The sequence below is a fragment of the Artemia sp. Qi Xiang Cuo genome, chromosome 21 (assembly GCF_049724085.1).
Source record: "Artemia sp. Qi Xiang Cuo chromosome 21, ASM4972408v1, whole genome shotgun sequence".
In the NCBI taxonomy this organism is placed as follows: domain Eukaryota; kingdom Metazoa; phylum Arthropoda; class Branchiopoda; order Anostraca; family Artemiidae; genus Artemia; species Artemia sp. Qi Xiang Cuo.
The window spans coordinates 29,493,128-29,514,646 of record NC_142814.1 but is presented as its reverse complement, the minus strand read 5'-3'; the positions used below and the strand labels follow the sequence as shown (position 1 = coordinate 29,514,646).

General features: G+C 36.0%; 1 protein-coding gene across 1 annotated transcript in view; it reads right to left on the bottom strand.

Moving 5' to 3' along the window:
* LOC148939429 (uncharacterized) overlaps nt 1-17,506 on the bottom strand; it is a 369,107-nt gene extending 351,601 nt beyond the window's left edge. Inside the window, exons 1-2 of the mRNA XM_089106873.1 lie at nt 17,387-17,506; nt 1,787-1,908 (exon numbers count right to left, since the gene is read on the bottom strand). Of these exons, the coding sequence (XP_088962999.1) occupies nt 1,787-1,908; nt 17,387-17,506 (242 nt within the window). The remainder of the gene's footprint in view (nt 1-1,786; nt 1,909-17,386) is intronic.
* Between the last annotated feature and the right edge of the window lie 4,013 nt (nt 17,507-21,519).

Here is a 21,519-nt window from a genome sequence, read left to right as displayed (position 1 = left end):
GTACATAGAATTTTTTCCTATTCACGAAGGAAGGATAGGAACCGCAGTCAGGGAGTTGGGCTCATGAGGAATAAGGAAGCTTCTAAGCATTTCTTATGCTGATAAGGCATTAAAAATAGAATTCTAGTTACTCACTTAAAGTACAGTAATAACGGTATCTGTCTTTGTGGAACCAACTGACAGACTTTAGTAACTCAAATAAATTGTATGTACAGTTACGGGGACAAACAAACAAGATTCCAGTTAGAATCACGATATTTTAATTAGGGATATTAAATTCCCAGACCGGCACAAATAGGGATAGACGGTATTCTAGATTAGGCAAATTCGGTCTAGGGGAGGAAAATGGTAATAGACTAACATAATTTTGTAGGTAGAGGAATCTAATTACAATCAAAACGGCATATGGTCATAAAAAGGTCCATTCGTTAACCTAGCATTCATATATTGGTAAGTCTTAATGTCTTATACATATCTATCTGAGTTCTGCCCTAGGATGAATTCAAAAACCCACGGGCTCGTGCCAGCTTTGCCTCTGACGGAGACAATCTGCCTTGGCTTTACTCTAATTAGTCATGGCTCTCAAGTTTTTCATCACTTGCAAGTTGAGTTTAACTCAAAATCAACGGAATTCAATCAACGGAATTTTTGAATTAAAATCAACTTTAAAATTAAAATCAACAGAGAAGGGCAGAGAGGGCACTTACCCCGGGCGCAGAAATTTCAAATAAATAATCTAACATTTATAATAATTTTTTAATTTTGGATTTTTTTATTAGAATAAAGTAGAGAAGGAAACGGAAGAGGAAATGCAGGATAGTATTTTTGTTCGTTTTAAGTTTTAATGTCACTCATTGAACTAATTTGAAAAAAAGTAAAAAATTATTTTGCTTCTACTTTATAGCTTATACTTAGGTCAGCTATAACCATAAAGCAATAAAAACAATGACAATATTAATAATAATAGCAATAATAACTTTAATAATCATAAGAATATGAAGAAGAAGAGGAGGAAGAAGGAAAAGAAGAAGAAGCAGATGAAAAAGAAATAAGACGATCTCTAAAAATGCCATCCCTTCCAAATCTACCAAAATAGCCAAAAAAGGGCAATTGATCAGTAATTAATATACCTCTTTTCAATAGTTTAGTCCGTAGTAAATACATATAAAATGTTTATCTTTACGCCTTTACACTTGTATTAGTGAGGGGAACAAGGAGAGAAAACTTATATTAGTGTTTAGAGCAAGGAGGGAAAAAAATATTGTTGGTTATTAATATATTTCACTTTGAATTTCACTCTTGCAAAATACGTAGTCAAACTATGCCAACAGGTCAGCCTTTATTGGATTTTGAGAAAAGCATGTTTAGGACACATTCTAACAACCAATTCATGAAAGGTATCTCAAGTTTATAAGTATCCTGAGTTCCAAAAAATAGGTCTTGTAATAAAAGCACGAGCTATTAGAAAAGTATGTGCCTAAAATAAAAATTCAAGCTCAAAGTCGATATTAGAAATTACCAATTTTTTTTAGCATTTTTTCATAACTGTAGAAGGTATAATAATCTGGACACAACCTATCACCCTACTCCCCCCCCCCCACACTCATTGAAGCCTCTCGGTGATCCACTTCTTAATAAAATTCTTTTGCGTAAAAACAATACTCTTACTTTTATATTATTATATTATTAAATAAATTTAAAATTTTAGATCAAATTAAGTTCAGGCCGTTCTGAAATTAAGGCACAGACATTTTTCTTCTAAAAGATTTGTAAATTTGTTCATTACCTATCTCCTCTTTCTCCTCGATGGCCTCGTTCCCCTGGCGGTCCAGGCTGTCCAGGTGGCCCGATAGGTCCTGGGGGGCAGTAAGATTTTGTTGCTTCACAAAACTCTTGCAAGGCAAAAACCTACAAATAAACACTCACTTAGATCAGCAGACAACTCCTAAATTCTTAAAACTACTGGAAATTAAAATTAAAATTTTTTAATTCCGCAACTATCATTATCGTATGCTGTTATTTCTCTATCACAAACTTCAGTATTTACGGAATACTGTGCTACTTTAATAGAGTCAAGGGTTAAATTGACAGGCCATTTAAAGATACGCAATGTTCCTTAAGCACAAATGAGGAACGCAATGATGATTAATTTAAGGCGAGAACATCGAGATTCGGAAAACTTTACGCAAAAACCGCAATATGAAGTGGTATGAGTTATTAAGTTCATAAGCTCTAGTTTCTTCAGTTTTTTTTTAGTTATTTTAGTGGATATCTAATTTTTAAATTTAATATTTTTGATATTTTAATTGATATTTTAGTTATTTGGTTTATTGAATAGGCTTAGCATCAAAGAGGCACTTTTAGCATACTTGAATCAAACAAAGAGATTGGAATATTGTATAAATGCTTTTTTTCTGTTCTTTTCACCCCCGTCATTCACTTCCTATTAACAAATTTGACTTATTCAAATTTATTTCTTTTGCTCCTTTGAGGTATTAAATTAAGAAACAACAAGTTTTTCAATAGAAAGTAAGGAGCAACCTTAAAACTTAAAATGAATAGAAATTGTTCCTTATACGAGAATGACTGTCCCCTCCTCACTATCTCGCTCTCTACACTAATGTTTTTAGTACTTTAAAAAGCTTCTTATTTTACTTAAATGGCCCTAGTATTTCAGGAGTCTTTCTTAAAGAATTGTGATAAAAAGTCAAAAATTTAGCGTAAAGAGCAATGTAGTGAAGATGGGCCAGCCCCTCCCCCAGAAAATTCCCCCAAGACAATTCCATCCTCGCTGAACATTCCCCAAAAAACTTCTTTCGAACGATTCTGCCTGAAAAATTCTCCTTAGCATACTTATATTTGTAAAAAAAAAAAAAAAAAAAAAATGATCATTTTCCAAATCTTGCCAGAAATCCTTCCTCCATAAAAATTTTTCTCCAGAACTTTCATAACTTATAGTACTTTTCCCACGGACAATGGAGGGTTATGCTATCCTTAAAGGCATAACTATTGGACCTTTCAACTATACTCAAAAAATGGCTATTTTAAAATTATTATCGGACGATTGGAGGGGGAAAAGGGGGTGGGAGGAGGGGCAAATTACCCCTCAGTCTTTTTGGTTACTTAAAAAGGGCACTAGAACTTTTCACTTCCATCCGAAGGAGCCCTCCCCCGATATTCTAGGACAATTGGTTCAATACGATCACTCCTGTGGAAAACAAACAAAGGGCGTGTCCGAAAGATACTGTAAACAAAAATCCAATAAAAATCCAACGAGATATCCAACGTTGTTTTCCGAAAGCTAATGGGCAGAATGTACTGCTTTTTCTAAAAACAATCGCAAATATATCAATTTGCATATTTGAAAATAGCATTAAAACCCATATTAACGTGGCGTGTTTATGTTCAATCTAGTGAAGTAAAAAATAATTTGTATGTTAATCCACTTGATTGTGTCCCAGCTGCAGCTTAAAGCCAATTTTGGTATTATTTGGCATTATGTGCCAACTCTTATTGAGATTAAACAAAAAAAAAAAAAAATTTTCAACTGAATGTAAGGAGCAACATTAAAACTTAAAACGAATGAAAATTATTGCATATATAAGGAGGTTCTTCCCTCGTCAATACCTCGCTCTTTACGCTAAAGTTCGAATTTTGTTCCAAACTTCAAGGATGACCCATGAATCACAAAGATCATTTAATTAGAATAAATAGCTCTTTTAAAAGTACTACAAAAATTAGCGTAAAGAGTGAGGTATTAACAAAGAGAAGAACCCCCTTATAAACGCTATAATTTCTGTTCGTTTTAAGTTTTAGTGTTAATCCTTACTTTTAGTTGAAACAACTTGTTTTTTTTGTTGTTTAGTTTCTGATCGTTTTTTAAATAATGTTAGAAAATTCGGTGCTCCCTTCTTGGAAAATTCCTTTCCCCCATGACAAATTCCTCCATGGAAAGATTTCCTCAAGTAACCCCTCCCCCAGACCTCCCATAAGAGAAATCCTCCCTGAAAACGTCTGTATACTTCTCGATAACCAATACTATATGTAAACATTGGGCAAGGTTCATAACTTGCAGCCCTTCCCCTGGGGACTGTGGGGGATTAAGTAATCCTCAAAGACATAGTTATTAGATTTTTCGACTATGCTTGACAAAATGGCCACCACAAAATTTTGATCGTGGACTTGGAAAAAATGAGCGTGGGAGGGGGCCTAGTTGCCCTTCAATTTTTTGGTCACTTAAAGAGGGCACTTGAACTATTAATTTCCGTTCGAATGAGCCCTCATACGATATTCTAGGACCGCTGGGTCGATACAATCACCCCTGGGGAAAAAACAAATGAATAAACACGCATCCGTGATCTTTCTTCTGGCAAAAAATGCAAAATTCCACATTTTTTGCAGATATAGATAGATAGATATATAGATAGAGATATTTATTTTCCATTTATCAGTAAAATAATTACATAACAATCTACAAATTACCAAAAAGGGTCCATGGCCTGTCGGAGGGGGATTATGAAAAGATCAAATAAACACTAAACATTTAAACGCTTAAGATTTAAACAATAAAGACATAACATCAATATTTAAACATATAAACATAAGCATTTGAACTTTTAACATGTGAAGCATTTGCTTCATAAAAAAAAAAAAAAAAAAAAAAAAAAAAAAAAAAAAAGGACCGGTTCACTAAATAAACTTTATCAAACTACTATGAATCACAACATCTATAAAAAAAAAAAGAAATAAAAAAAAAATAAAAAATAAAAATAAAAGCTATTGGCAGCAGGAAAAAGTAAAGAAAATTAATCACATGAAAACAAATATTTTTTTTACTAGTCTTTTGAAGGTGCCAAACGAGTGGCATTCTCGAACCGAATCGGGAAGGGTGTTCCATGTCAAATGACACGCAACAAGAGGATTGAAATCGGATCTTATTATTGGTGTATGGGTAATCTGGATATTTAAAGAACTACGGAGTTTATAATTTGACTGATCAGATACAAAAGAAGACGTAAACCTAAGGGACCTAGGAATATCACCATGGAGCTGAAGAAAAGGGAAAGACGCACAGGAAAGAATATAAAGTTTTTTAATATCAAGTAACGGTTTAGTTGCCGAACAATTTACATCCTGGATAAGATTTATAGCTTTATCACAAACATTCGAAAGCGGTTTGAGAAAAGAAGGGAAAGTAGACATCCATATGACTGAACAATAAGAAACATAAGAATGAATTAAGCTATGAAATAGAATTCTTAGAATTGGTCCTGGAAAAATATGTTTTAGTTTTCTTAGAATACCAAGGTTTCTGCATACCTTCATTTTAATCAAATCAATATGGTGTTTGAAAGATAAATTTTCATCTAGGAGAATGCCTAGGAAACGGACATGGCCATCCTCTGGTCTACTAATAAAGCCTTTGGATATATGAATTTCAGATAATTGAGGGCAAGCCTGGGATATACGAGAAAAAACTAAAAAACTAGTTTTAGAAACATTTAAGGCGAGAAAGTTAGCATCAAACCAAATTGAAACTCTCTCAAAGAGGTCCACTAACTTCGTACGAACCTCATCCTCTGTTCTCCCAGAAGTAATAAGGGTGGTATCATCGGCAAAAGTAACAAGAGAATCCAAGGTATGCAAACTATAATTATGGGTAGGGGAGACTGTTGGATGACATAGACGACAGCAATAAAGAGGATTTTTATTTCTAACTGCAAAAATTAGGTCATTTATGTAAATTAAAAAAGTACCGGCCCTAAAACTGACCCTTGAGGGACCCCCTGGTCTAGACTTGATGGTGAGCGAAAAAATGGATGAACAAAAATTATTCTACAAGACAAGAAATACTTGAACCAATAAATTGAACTACCTTTTACACCAAAATGATAGAGTGTAAACTAAATGAGCTTCTGAGTTAAAAAATCAAAGGGTTTACAAACAACCAAAAGCAAAGCACCAAAACTCACATTGGAGTCCAGGGCAAAATGAAGATAGTTCAGTAGAACTGCACAAGCATGCTCAGTCGAATGATTTGCTCGAAAACCAAATTGAAAATCATGAAAAAAATCTTTAGAAGTAAGAAAATGATTAAGACGAGAAAGCATCACCTTCTCAAATATTTTGCTAAGTACAGACAACAAAGAAATTGGCCGATAGTTGGCTGAATCATTTCGTGTCCCCCCCCTTTTATAATATGATGACTCGAGCACGCTTGAGACTACCCGGGAAAATACAATGCTGAAAGGAGAGGCTAATAAGTTTTTTAAGGGAGAAATAATGGAAGGAAGTATGAACTTTAATATTTTAGTAGGAATATTATCTGGGCCAGACGACGAAGAATTTTTCAATCCCATAACAATTTTAGCAATTTCTTTCTCCATCGCTGGTTCCAAAAACATTGACGTCATACAAGGTGGCCCAAGATAAGACCTGAAGTTGAATCCTGACGGAGAAGAACCAACAGCCGAAGCGGTCCTTTTACCAATATTCGCAAAATATGAAGTAAATGCATCTTGAACATTCAGTTCACCTTCGATGATTTTGCCATCAAGATCCAAAAAAGAAGGGGCTGATGGAGAATGAAAAGAGGGCCTAAGCACAGAATTTATAACCTGCCAAGTTTTTAGTATATCTTTACCACAATCTGAAAAACAATTAAAATAATACTGGGACTTGGCCTTTCGACAAACAGAATTATAAATATTCCTATAAATTTTAAATCGCTGAAAGCAGATAGCTTTCATTGAAGGGCTAGCAGACTTAAAGGCCCTCCAGAGATTATTTTTTCTCCTACAACTCCTAAGGAGACCAGGGGTCATCCAAGGATTTGGAGGAAAAGTATTCTTAGACTTACGATTAGAAGGAGAAACAGAACAAATATCAAGAACAGCATCTTTAATAGAGTCATAAACAGTATCAAATAAATTACAAAAGTCAGAATCACTCTCAAAACCACCCCAAGAAGTGTCTGCCAATCTTGACCTAAGAAGCATCAAGTCCACTTCATCAAACCTAACAGGCCTCTGACGAGACTCACAAGTCCTCTCAATAGTCAGTTTATCAAAACAGTATCTAGAGTAAACAGGGAAATGATCGGAAATGTCGCTCACTAAAACACAATTTTGGATCAAGGTAGCCGTACAGAAAATATTGTCTATCAGCGATGACGTACTCTCTGTTATGCGAGATGGGATACATACAGAAGGTAAAGTACCTGCGGCAAGCATGGACGACAGAAAATCCAAAGATACAGAAGACTTTATATCCATCAAGTTTATATTAAAATCCCCCATAATAATCAATTCAGTCGACTGTTTTAGGATGGTATCCAGTAGATCATTAAGGGTGTGTAGAAACAATGGAATAGAGCCACTAGGAGATCGATAAATAATACCAACAATTAAGTCCTTACCTCCACATTTAATATCTACGAAAAGTGACTCAAAGACACCCTCGATATTTCTGGATAAATCCATTCTAAGAGAATATGGGAGATTATTAGAAATATACAAAGCAAGACCACCCTTGGCCAACTTTTGTCGATTCAGTCGTTCCATTTTATAACCTTGCAAATCCAAAAGCATATCATTTTTAGAATCTAAAAAAGTCTCGCATAAACCAACAACGTCAGGTAGCCCATCAGAAACAATCTGTTTTAGATGGTCTATTGAAGAACAAAGACCCTGAATATTCAAGAGGAGCACTGAAAAATATCCATCCCGCTGGACAGCCTCCCTCAGACTAGAAACATATTTACTTATTACTGCATGGTTCACTGTGGTCAAATCACTGTTGACATATCCGATAGAATTATTGATAATGCTTAAAACATCTAACGGGTTATTTTCAGGCTCAAAAAGTCCTCCTACAACTGGGGGCGTTTCTAATTTACCAGTAAAAAAAGACAACAGATTTTAGATATGGAATTAAATCATAAAATATACATGCACACACACACACACACACACAAAAAAAAAAATATATATATATATCTAAGCACAATCCGCGAATGATCGAATCTTTCGTATCATTGATTGACCAGATGGTTTGGCCAAAATTTGCCCGCGGTCAGTCCATACATTAAATTTACCAAAGCAATCTCTTGCCGCATTTAAAATTTCACGACGCTTTTTTGTTAGCGATTCTGATAAAAATATTCCACTCTTTGCTAGTTTAGTCTTTGCTTTTAAAACAGCTCGAGCTAATTCCACATTTTTGAAGCGTATTAGCACTGGAGACACTTTAGATTGATCGTTAGAGTCATTCAACTAAATCGATAAACATTTACAATATTATTGACTTCAAAACCAGGGACCAGCATCTTTTCTTTAATGATAACCGATACTTCTTTCTTTAGATCATTTCCAGGCCTCTGCCTTACTCCATTCATCACTAAGCAATCCAACATCTTTTCTTGTTCAAAATCATCCACTTTCGATTCCAATGACAAAATCCTACTTTCCAAGCTTTTAACCATTGCAAATAGTCCTTTGAGTGATTTTTCTATTTCTTGGAATTTTGGGTTGTAATCAATGGAAATAGCATCATGAATCTTTTTTACTATAATATCAATTGCTTGATTTGCTGTATCAGGGTCTGATAGTTTAGCCTTAACTTGACGGGAAATCTCAGCTGTAAGATTCACTTGTGTCTGATTTAATTCATCCTGGGTAAAAGCTATTTTTTGCAGTTTGCAATAACACTCGCTGGGTTTAATGCTAGATAAGTAGGTGATGACGATTACGATATATGACGTCTGGAATATAAATGTCTGGAAACGAATCTAATTCGGTAAATGCTTTACCAACATCTTTTTCCTTTCTTTTGCGAGCACTAGGGTTATCCGAAAGTAATTTCAAATTAGACTCTGCCAGTTGGTGCTCAGAATGATCCCCGTAGCAAAAAACTGTATATTTCCATTATCCTTTCGCACCACTTTTTGACTGCAAAACAATTGCTGGCCAAGGGGGGTAACTTTTGAAACTAGCGAGAACAATATCAAAAGGCTTGAATTTTGACATGAGCGTAACAGTGAAAATGAGCTTGAAACCTCTTTAGTAGGGTTCTCTGATACGCTGAATCTGATGGTGTGATTTTCCTTAAGATTCTATGACTTTTAGGGGGTGTTTCCCCATTTTTCGAAAATAATGCAAATATTCTCAGGCTCGTAACTTTTGATGGGCAATACTAACTTGATGAAACTTGATGAAACTTATATATTTGAAATCAGCATAAAAATCCAATTTATTTTGTGTATCTATCGGTACAAAAATTCTGTTTTTAGAGTTTCGGTTACCATTGAGCCAGGTCGCTCCTTACTTTAGTTCGTTACCATGAACTATTTCAAACTATTACAAAATACCTGAAATCAACAAAATACTGAACTTTTGTCTATATGCTAGGGTTATAAAAAGACATAAGAGGTAGTGGGGGTGGGGGGGAAATAAACTGACAGCTAATCTGATAATAAGTAAACGCAAATTTTCTGTACTTAATGAGGTAAAAACTTTGTTTTTAAGTGTTTAATTCAGAAGAGGGCATTAAGAAGACTTTGAATAAGTGAAGAATAAAACTGGTACTTCCTTTGCAAAATTGTTGTATTTGACTATTTCTTTCAAAGATTCTCTCTCTTTTTTTAAATATTAATTAAAAAAAACTTTTTCCACAAAATAAGTTTTTCAAAGAAAAGTAAAGAACTCCATTAAACAAAAAAATGAGCAAAAATAAAATCAAATAATCTACCAAGCGTGAAACTACCACAAATCAGCATCGATAAATGAATGAAACCCAAAAGGAACAGAAATTACAATAGATAACCGAGTCAAACTCAAAACGAGCAGAAATTATTGGCTATCTGACAATTCTGATTGGATGTGTTTTGAAGAATGGGGGGCGTGAGAGGGGGGTTAGTTACCATCCAATCACTTTCGACTAGTTAAAAGGGCATTAGCCCTCTCTATTTCCAATTGAATGAGCCCCTTTTGAAATTTTATGACAATTCTATCTATAAAAACCTTATATACCTCCAGGGCATAACTTACAACCTTTGCCCTGTGGGCTATGGGGGGTTTGTCATCCTTAAATACATAATTTCCAGAACTTTCAACTGCGTTGAACGAAATGGTTATCTGTAAACTTTGATTGAAAGTTTTTGGGGAAAATTTTGGGAGTGAGAGGGGGGTTAATTACTCTCCACTCACTATTGACTACTAAAAAGGACAATTTCAATTTCCAGTCAAATGAGCCCTTTTTGAAATTTCTACAACAGCTTTCTAAATAAACCTTATATGCCCCCAGGGCATAACTTAAAACCCTTGCACTGAGGGCTCTGAGGGGGTTATCCTCCTCAAAGACCTAATTTCCACAACTTTCGACTACGTTGAAAAAAAATGGATATCTCAAAATTTTAATTGGATATGTTAGGGAAAATGTTGGGCGTAAGAGGGGCGTTAGTCGCTCTCCAATCACTTTCAACTATTAAAAAAGGCAATAGCCCTCAATCACTTTCGACTATTAAAAAGGGTACTAACCCTTCGAATTTCCAATCTAATGAGCCTGTTTTGAAGTTTTTACGACAACGCCTTCTATAAAAACCTTATATGCCCCCAGGGCATAACTTAAAATCCCTGGCCCTGAGGGTTGTGGGGGAGTGTCCTCCTCAAAAACATATTTTCTATCTGGAAATCAATTACGCTGAACAAAATAGCTATCTCAACATTTTGAATGGATGTGTTTGGGAGAATGATGGGCGTGGGGGGGGGACTAGTTCCCCTCCAATCACTTTCAACTATTAAAACACTAGAACTCTCAATTTTCAAACGAATGAGCCCCTTTCGAAGTTTCTACGGCGACCTCTTCCATATGAAGTGCCCTGCTCTAAAGGAAAAAAATAATACAGAGTACATTGTGCCAACATCGTTCTTATATGCCCTCAGGGCATAACTTAAAACCCTTGCCCCGAAGGTTGAGGGGGAGTATCGTTTTTAATAATTTCTGTTCGTTTTGAGTTTTAGTGTTGATCCTTACTTTTAGTTGAAAAAGCTTGTTTTTTTTGTTGTTTAGTTTCTGATCGTTTTTTAAATAATGTTAGAAAATTCGGTGCCCCCTTCTTGGAAAATTCCCTTCCCCCATGACAAATTCCTCCATGGAAAGATTTCCTCAAGTAACCCCTCCCCCAGACCTCCCATAAGAGAAATCCCGCCTGAAAACGTTTGTATGTTTCCCAATAACCAAAAATATGTGAAAACACCGAGAAAAGTTCATAACTTTAAGCCCTTCGCCCGGGGGCTATGGAGGATAAAGTCATCTTTAAAGACAGAGTTATTAGATCTTACAATTATGCTTAACAAAATGGCCACCACAAAATTTTGATCGTGGACTTGGAAAAAATGAGCGTGGGAGGGGGCCTAGTTGCCCTTCAATTTTTTGGTCACTTAAAGAGGGCACTTGAACTATTAATTTCCGTTCGAATGAGCCCTTATACGATATTCTAGGACCGCTGGGTCGATACAATCACCCCTGGGGAAAAAAAGAAATAAATTCTTTCTTCTGGCAAAAAATGTAAAATTCCACATTTTTGCAGATATGAGCTTGAAACCTCTTTAATAGGGTTCTCTGATACGCTGAATCTGATGGTGTGATTTTCCTTAAGATTCTATGACTTTTAGAGGGTGTTTTCTGATTTTTTCTGGAAAATAAGGCATATATTCTCAGGCTCGTAACTTTTGATGAGTAATACTAACTTAATGAAACTTGATGAAACTTGTATATTTGAAATCAGCATAAAAATCCAATTTTTTTGTGTATCTATCAGTACAAAAATTCCGTTTTTTAGAGTTTCGGTTACTATTGAGCCGGGTCGCTCCTTACTTATAGTTCGTTACCACGAACTATTTGAAACAACTACAATATACCTGAAATCAACAAAATACTGAACTTTTGTCTATATGCTAGGGTTATAAACAGACATATGAGGTAGTGGGGTGGGGGATGGAAAAAAAATAAACTGACAGCTAATCTGATAATAAATGAACGCAAATTTTCTGTATTTAATGAAGTAAAAACAGTGTTTTTAAGTATTTAATTCAGAAGAGGGCATTAAGAAGACTTTGAATAAGTGAAGAATAAAACTGGTTTTTCCTTTGCAAAATAGTTGTATTTGACTATATCTTTCAAAGATTCTCTCTCTCTTTTTAAATATTAATTAAAAAAACTTTTTCCACAAAATAATTTTTTCAAAGAAAAGTAAAGAACTCCATTAAACAAAAAAAATGAGCAAAAATAAAAGCAAATAATCTACCAAGTGTGAAACTACCACAAATCAGCATCGATAAATAAATGAACCCCAAAACGAACAGAAATTATAATAAATAACCGAGTCAAACTCAAAACGAGCAGAAATTAACGTAAGTTGGGCTCAAAACCCCTATGCCTTCCCAAGTCCAGAACAAAGTTTGCACTTTACTGAACTAAATATAAATGTTTTTACTTTTATAACTTTAATAAATCAAATAATATTAACATTTTGATTACTAAATATCAGTATATGTATATTAAACTGACTATTTATTGTGATTTCTATTAGTTTTGGGTCTCATTTATTTATCGATGCTGATTTGTGGTAGTTTCACGGTTGGTAGATTATTTGATTTTGTTTTTGCTCATTTTTTGTTTAATGGAGTTCCTTACTTTTCTCTGAAAAACTTATTTTGTGGAAAAAGTTATTTTAATTAATTTCTGTTCGCTTTATATTGACATAGTCTTTTCAGGGAAAAAGAAAATAATACTTTAAATCTCTTTCTTTTTTTTAAGACTTTATAATTTGGCCTGCAATTTGTATGCTGGAGAATAATTTTCAGCAATTTTTAATCACATACATCCTTTTAATTTAGTTTCATACCTCCTCTGGTTGACCTGCAATGGAAAACTTGATACCATTCGTAAAAAATCTGTTTACTTTCTTAGATAGTTTGGATACACTTATGCTATTTTGATTCGCTTAAATTTTAAGAGCAGAAGTAGCTCCGAAAGTTCAAACATAATACCCTCAGTCGTTCTTGGGATACTGCTGAGATGCCCTATTGGGAATTAGCATCAAAACAGTGCATTTTGATTTAATCTTAAGGCAACATTTAATTTTTAAACATAACGGGGCAAATGGGAGGGGGGGCGTGGGAGGGGGATTAGTTGCCCTTCAATAAAAAGGGCATCAGCCCTTTCTATTTTCCATCGAATTTGCCCTTTTCGAAGCTCCCACGACAATTCCTTCGATACGAAGTGCCCTGTCTAAACAACAACAACAACAAAAAATAATACATAATACCCACATCGGTCTTTACTATAAAAATATCAAGCCTTCCAGTTACTTTTGACTATTAAAAAGGGCACTAGGCCTTTCGGTTTCCAATCGAATGAGCCCTTTTTGAAACGAAAACACTTTCTATAAACACCTTATATGCCCCCAGGGCATAAATTACAACCCTTACCCTAAGGGCTATTAGGGTGGTTGTCATCCTCTAAAACCTAAATTCTAGAACGTTCAACTACGTTAAACAAAATGCCTATCTCAAAATTTTGCTTGGATGTGTTTGGGGAAATAGTGGGCGTGAGAGCGACTTCAGTCGCTCTCCAGTCACTTTCAACTATTAAAAATGGCACTAGCCCTTTCAATTTCCAATCAAATGAGCCCTTTTGAAGTTTCTACGAAAACACTTTCAATAAAAAACTTATATGCCCCAGGGGCACAACTTATAACCCTTGCCCTGAGGGCCGGGGGGTGTAGGGGTGTCATTCTCAAAGACCTAATTTCCAGAACTTTACTACCTTGAACAAAATGGCTATCTGACAATTCTGATTGGATGTGATTTGAAGAATGGGGGGCGTGAGAGGGGGGTTAGTTACCATCCAATCACTTTCGACTATTAAAAAGGGCACTAGCCCTCTCTATTTCCAATTGAATGAGCCCCTTTAGAAGTTTTACGACAACTCTATCTATAAAAGCCTTATATAACGCCAGGGCACAACTTACAACCTTTGCCCTGGGGGCTATGGGAGGTTTGTTATCCTTAAATACATACTTTCTAGAACTTTCAACTGCGTTGAATAAAATAGTTATCTCTAAACTTTAATAGAAAGTTTTTGGGGAAATGGTGGGTGTGAGAGGGGGGTTAATTACTCTCCACTCACTATCGACTACTAAAAAGGGCAATTTTAATTTCCAATCAAATCAGCCCTTTTTGAAATTTCTACAACAACTTTCTATATAAACCTTATATGCCCCCAGGGCATAACTTACAACCCTTGCACTGAGGGCTCTGAGGGGGTTATTATCCTCAAAGACCTAATTTCCAGAACTTTAAATTACGTTGAAAAAAATGGATATCTCAAAATTTTGATTGGATATGTTTCAATAAAAACCTTATTATGCCCCCAGGGCATAACTTATAAACCTTGCCCTAAAGACTGTGGGGGGAGTGTCCTGCTCAAAGATATAATTTCCTGAACTTTGAACTGCGTGGAACAAAATAGCTATATCAAAATTTTTATTGGATATTTTTGGGGAAATGGTGGGCGTGGAAGGGTTGTTAGTTGCCTTCCAATCACTTTCGACTATTAAAAAGGGCACTCGCCATTTCAATTTTCAATCGAATAAGCCCTTTTTGAAGTTTCTACGCCAACCCGTTCTATAAAAACCTTATATACCCCCAGGGTATAACTTACAACCCTTTACCTGAGGGCTGTGGGGGGGTTGTCACCCTTAAAGACCTAATTTCCAAAACTCTACTACGTTGAATAAAATGGCTATCTCAAAATTTTGATTGGATGTGTTTGGGGAAAAGGTGGGCGTGAGAGGGGGGTTAGTTGCCCTCCAATTACTTTCGACAATTTAAAAGGGCACTAGCCCTTTGAATTTTCAATTCAATGAGCCCTTTTTCAAGTTTCTACGACAGAGATTTGAATAAAAACCTTATATGCCCCCAGGGCATAACTTATAACCCTTGCCCTAAAGATTGTGGGGGAGTGTCCTGCTCAAAGATATAATTTCCTTGACTTTCAACTGCTTTGAAGATAATGGCTATCTCAAAATTTTTATTGGATGTGTTTGGGGAAATGGTGGGCGTGGAAGGGCTGTTAGTTGCCTTCCAATCACTTTCGATTATTAAAAAGGGCACTAGTCATTTTAATTTTCAATCGAATGAGTCCTTTTTGAAGTTTCTACGCCAACGCGTTGTATAAAAACCTGATTCGATTACAACCCTTGCCCTGAGGTCTGTGGGGGGGTTGTCATCCTCAAAGACCTAATTTCCAGAACTTAAGACTATGTTGAATAAAATGGCTATCTCAAAGTTTTGATTGGATTTGCCCTCCAACCACTTTCGACTATTAAAAAGGGCACTAGCCCTTTGAATTTCCAATCGAATGACCCTTTTTTGAAGTTTCTACGACAACGCCTTCTATAAAAACCTTATCTGGCCCCAGGGCATAACTTAAAACCCTTGCCCTGAGGGTTGTGGGGGAGTGTCCTCCTCAAAAACATATTTTCTATTTGGAAATCAACTACCCTGAATAAAATGGTTATCTCAAAATTTTGATTGGATGTGTTTGGGGGAATGATGAGGGTGGGGGGGGGCTAGTTGCCCTCCAATCACGTTCGACTATTAAAAAGGGCACTAGTCATTCCAATTTCCAATCAAATGAGCCTTTTTTGAAGTTTCTACTACAACACATTTAATAAAAACCTTATATGCCCCCAGGGCATAATTTACAACCCTCGCCCTGAGGGCTGTGGGGGGGGTTGTCCTCGTCAAAAAACATAATTTCTATCTGGAAATCAACTATGCTGAACAAAATGGCTATCTCAAAATTTTGATTGGATGTATTTCGGGAAATGGTGGGCGTGGAAGGAGCGTTAGTCGCCTTCCAATCATTTACGACTATTAAAAAGGGCACAAGCCACTCCAGTTTTCAATTGAATGAGCCCTTTTCGAAGTTTCTACGACAATTTCTTCGATACGAAGTGCCCCGCTCCAAAGGAAAAAAATAAAATAAATAATACTTTGTGCTAACATGGTTCTTATATGTCCTCAGGGCATAACTTAAAACCCTTGCCCTGAGGGTTGTTGGGGAGTATCATCCTCAAAAACATATTTTCTATCTGGAAATCAATTACGCTGAACAAAATGGCTATCTCAAAATTTTGATTGGATGTGTTTGGGGGAATGATGGGCGTGTGAGGGGGCTACTTGCCCTCCAATCACTTTCGACTATTAAAAAGGGCACTAGCCACTCCAATTTCGAATCGAATGAGCCCTTTTCGAAGTTTTTACGACAACTCTTTCGATACGAAGTGCCCTGGTATGAAAAAAAATAATACATTGTGCCAACATCGTTCTTTACTTAGGTAGCGCGATTGCGCTGCCTATGATTTACTATTTTTTATTAAAAGTGCCAATTACGATTTGGGGAATGATGCGATTGAGGGTTTTCAAATAATTTCCTGGAGTATTTTACCAGAAAAATAAACTATAAGTCACAGGTTTATCAAATAATTTCTTTTCTTCTACAAATACAGCACAAAATCGTACACTTTCACTAGATTTTCGGTTACCTAAGATTCGTCAGATTATCCAATAAATTATCCTAGTCCGAATGAAAAATCTAATGAAAATCCAACAACTGATTTAAGATACAACAAAAATGCCGAGATTTCAGAAACACTCAAACAAACAAACAAAAAACAAATATAGTCCAGTAAATCTACGAAAAAAATCGATGATCTGGGACAAAACTGCAATATAAATGATTTTTACACCATTTTGTAGAGAAAAAAGTTCTGTAAAACATACCAAAAGTCCCTAAGAATTCACTTGGCGGAACAGGGTGAAAAATGGGGGGAAAGGGAAAACTCCAGGGGAAAACTCGATAATATATGACTGGTAGTTTTTGATGCTGATAATGGTATTGGGTAGTTTTTGGATGCTCTTGGGTCCAAGACAATCTAATATACGTTTTTTTATGCTGTGTAATAAGTGGTTCCCCCGTTGTCCCACTTACAATGGAAAAGAGGGGGGAAATAAAGATCATGTACAGCAGTCTGCAAGACTTATTTTCTGGGGTTTCCCAGTGCGAGAAGAATGAATATGTTACTTTGATTGTTCTGTCATTAGCCTTTCCTCCCGTTTTCCAGTTACAAGTAAAAAAGAGGGGGAAATCAAGATATCATCTTAAGGAAAAAGATAATCAAACGGCTCTACAAAATTTGGAGAGGAGACAAAGGTATATCAAGTCGGTTTTAAAACACTCTAACACCGTTTTGACGAGAGTTCAATATCACATACTTCTCTTTTCCTGTTTACTGGATATTCACTAATGAAGCATTTACACATAGTGGAAATCCAAGCGGATTGTGAAAACCCGTCGGAAAATCAGCTCCACAATCCGCTTGGATTTCCGCTATTTGTGGATGCGCCATAAGTCTAAGTGCATACACTTGTTGCCACATAGTGAAAGCTTTAATATAACCATTGAACACATTTGCTGATCATAAAGGTAAGACAGTTTTGTTTTTATAATTATCAATGAGAACTTCAGGAAGAAAGTGACAGCCAAACAGACAGACAAAGCCAGTAAGTGGATTTTCCTTTACCTTATTTTGCAGCGACATCTAGCGGCATGAGTTGAAAAAAAATACAATGCTTTTGGTAGATGACATAAGATTCTTCGTCATTAAGACGATGATTTGCATTTTACCATGAGATGGCTAATGTTCTAACGCCCGAGCCACATTATACTCACAATTGTGGCTGCTAAACCCAATGTCTTGGATACGAATACAAGGTCTGACTAGTGACCTAATTTTGAAATTCGCGCTAGCCCATCTCTTCAAGGCTTTCTCTAAAGCGACCCTCACACACAGGTCGCAAAATACTTGAAGTGGACTTTACGACCGGTCGTAAGATTTGAAGTACATCCCCACACTGATCTAAAGTTATCGTTAAGGTTGTAAAGTGAATTCAAACCTTAGTGAAAATTTGGAGCTTTCCTTATAGCTCAAGCCTTTTTCAAATGTTTTATGTTGTGAGGCAGAGCAGAAATAGAAGGAAATAATTTGTGTTACTTGGAAAGTGTGACGCGCCATATTTAAAACGTTGGCTGTATAGTTCCTAAATTCTATTTTACGTGTGAACGAGTGATAAACCTTGCGTACAACTTAAGATACTTTGCTTCCTCACTTTACGTCCTATGTCTGAGCGCCACTTAATTGGTCAAAATTCTTAACTGCGCCTCCTGGCTTGAGGCTGATTAGAGGTGTCAAACTTACAAATCTTATGGACAGATTCGCTTTGTGGGTTGTTTTCGTGTCAGAAACAGGGCTTTGGTTTGGGTTTAGCCACAAGTGTTAATATAATGTGGCTCGTGCAAAAAGCTCCTCTTTCTTGCCTAATAAATTTTTGTTTGCAGTTTTGATATGACACCCTATTCATGGAGGAAGAAGATGAACGTTGTCAGCTATGTAGCCGCAGCATCTGTACTGGTGGTGAAAGTGTCAGAATCACAAACAAAGGAGCTCTTTAGGTCAACGAGGCCAGTGTGCAACTGGGTGAAAAGATAACAGTTGAAGACGGTGAAATAGTACATAGCCAGTGCAGAAAAGACTACTGCCGTCCGACGTCCATAGCTTGTCTCGTTAAAAGAAAGAATGACGATTCCAGTGATACTGAAATTTCTCTAAACATATCCACTAGATCTAGTCAAGACGCATACAATATGAAGTCAAACTATATATTTAGCAATACGAAGCTAGTCCTTCCGTCTGAGACGAAATTAAATAAAAAAAACAAGTTTTTTTAACTGAAAGTAAGGAGCGACATTAAAACTTAAAACGAACAGAAATTATTCCGTATATGAAAGGGGCTGTCCCCTCCTCAACGCGTCGCTCTTTACGCTAAAGTTTGACTCTGTCTCACAACTCTATTTTTAAATAATAAAAAACTTTAGCGTAAAGAGCGAGGCGTTGAGGAGGGGACAGCCCCTTTCATATACGGAATAATTTCTGTTCGTTTTAAGTTTTAATGTCGCTCCTTACTTTCAGTTTAAAAAACTTGTTTTTTTTATTTAATTTCTGATCGTTTTTTAGTTAATGCAGCTTTTATTTGCATAAAAATTTTACTTTTCTTTTGCTAAATGAATGTCTTTACAAATTAACTTACGTAACTAACTTCTATATTCGTATATTTTTCTTCTGGCAAAAATTCAAAGTTGCAGATTTTTGCAGATAGGAGCTTGAAACCTATGTAATAGGGTTTTCTGATACGCTGAATCTGACGTTGTGATTTTGATTAAAATTCTTTCACTTTTAGGGGAGTTTTCCCCCCTCTATAAAAACTAGAGTAAATTTCCCCAGGCTTGTTGCCTTTGATGGGTAATACTAAACTTAATAAAATTTATATATTTAGAATCAGCATTATAAACACATTCTTTTGATACATTTATTGACATCAAAATTCCGTTTTTAAAAGTTTCGATTACTATTGAGCCGTATCGCTTGTTTTTTTATTGTTTTTTTATTACGTATATGTTATTACGTATATGAGGGGGTTCTCCCCTTAGTCAATACCACGCTCTTTACGTTAAAAGTTAAAAAAAAATTTAATTCACAAACCCCAGAATCACAAAGGCCGTTTAATTAGAATAGATAGCTCTTTTGAAAGCACTAAAAAAAAAATGTAGCGTAAAGAGCGAGGTATTGAATTGGGGGAGAACCCCCTCACATACGTTATAATTTCTGTTGGTTTTAAGTTCTAATATTCCTTCTTACATTTCAGTTGAAAAAACTTGGTTTTTTTTTATTTGATTTCTGATCGTTTTTAAAATAATGCTTGGAAATCCGGCGCCCCCTTCATAGAAATGTCCCATACACCAAAAAAACATCCTCCATGGAAATATTCTCCAGAGTAACTCCCTCCTCTAGCGCTCCCCCTCCAGAAAAAATCCTTCCTGTAAATGGTTGAATACTTCCCAATAGCCAATAAATAATGCTGGCAAGTCCGGCGCCCCCTTCATGGCGACTTCCCTTCCCCCATGAAAACTTCCTTCATGAACAGATCCTCCAGCATAACCCCCGACCCACCCGTCCCTCCCACTAGCAGAAAAAAAACCTCCTGAAAACTTCTGTATACTTCCGAATAACCAATACTATATGTTAACATTGGGTAAAGTTCATATCTTTTAGCCCTCCCTCTGGGTACTTCGGGGGATTAAGTCATCCCAAAAGACATATTTATCATATTTTCGACCATGCTGAACAAAAGGGCTATCTCAAAATTTTGATCGGGTGACTTTGGTAAAAAAATAAGCGTGGGAGGGGGCCTAGTTGCCCTCCATTTTTTTTGGTCACTTAAAAAGGGCACTAGAAATTTTAATTTCAGTTCCAATGAGCCCTCTCACGATATTCTAGGACTACTGGGTCGATACGATCACCCCTGGGGAAAAAAAACAAAAAAAAACAAACAAACAAACAAACAAACAAACAAATACACCCGCATCCGTGATCTTTCTTCTGGCAAAAAATGTAAAATTCCACATTTTTGTAGATAGGAGCTTGAAACCTCTAAAGTAGGTTTCTATGAAACGATGAATATGATGGTGTGATTTTGATTATGTTTATATATCTATTAGTTGGTCTTTCCCCCTTTTTTCGAAAATCAGCCAAATTTTCTCAGGCACGTAACTTTTGATGGGTACAATTAAACTTAATGAAACTTATATATTTGAAATCAGAATTAAAATCTGATTCTTTTGATGTATCTATTGGTATCAAAATCCCGTTTTTTAGAGTTTCGGTTACTATTGAGCCGGGTCGCTCCTTACTTACAGTTCGTTACCACGAACTGTTTGAAAAGCCTAAAATGACGAGTGCCAAAAAGTGACCCCAATTTAAGTTAAACATTCGACTCTTCAGGATTGCGATTCTAGGAAAAATGACGATTGGGCTAATCCTGTCCGTGGCAGGCTGAATTCTATAAGCTAGGCTTTGCATGCAGCTGATGCAGTGTATCATAAGATATTCTAGCTTAACTTCAAAACTCTAAAAGAAATTCCAAAGCGGTACTCCAGTGTAACTGATCCGGTGAACACTGCTGGAAGGCCAAAGGAGAGTACAAATCGATATGCATTCATGAAAGCTGTTAATTATTTCGAAGAATTCGAAGATAAACAGTTTACAGTGAAAGATATAGCAGAGAAGATGAGGCTTTTTTAGACCAGACCTGACGCCGTACACCACAAAGCATATAAAACGACTCTTTAATGAAACCTACGGCGGCCGCATTGTTATTACTGACATAGGCCGAAAGATTGGTGTTGTGACCTTCCGACAAACAACACATGAGATCCTCCGTGATTTTTACAGAACCCCACAGCTGAGTGAAGAAGACCAGCTGAAGTTCATGATAGAGACAGTGGTCAAAGTAATTAAGAATGACGTTAAGTTAGTGCAGTGTACAGACTCTAACT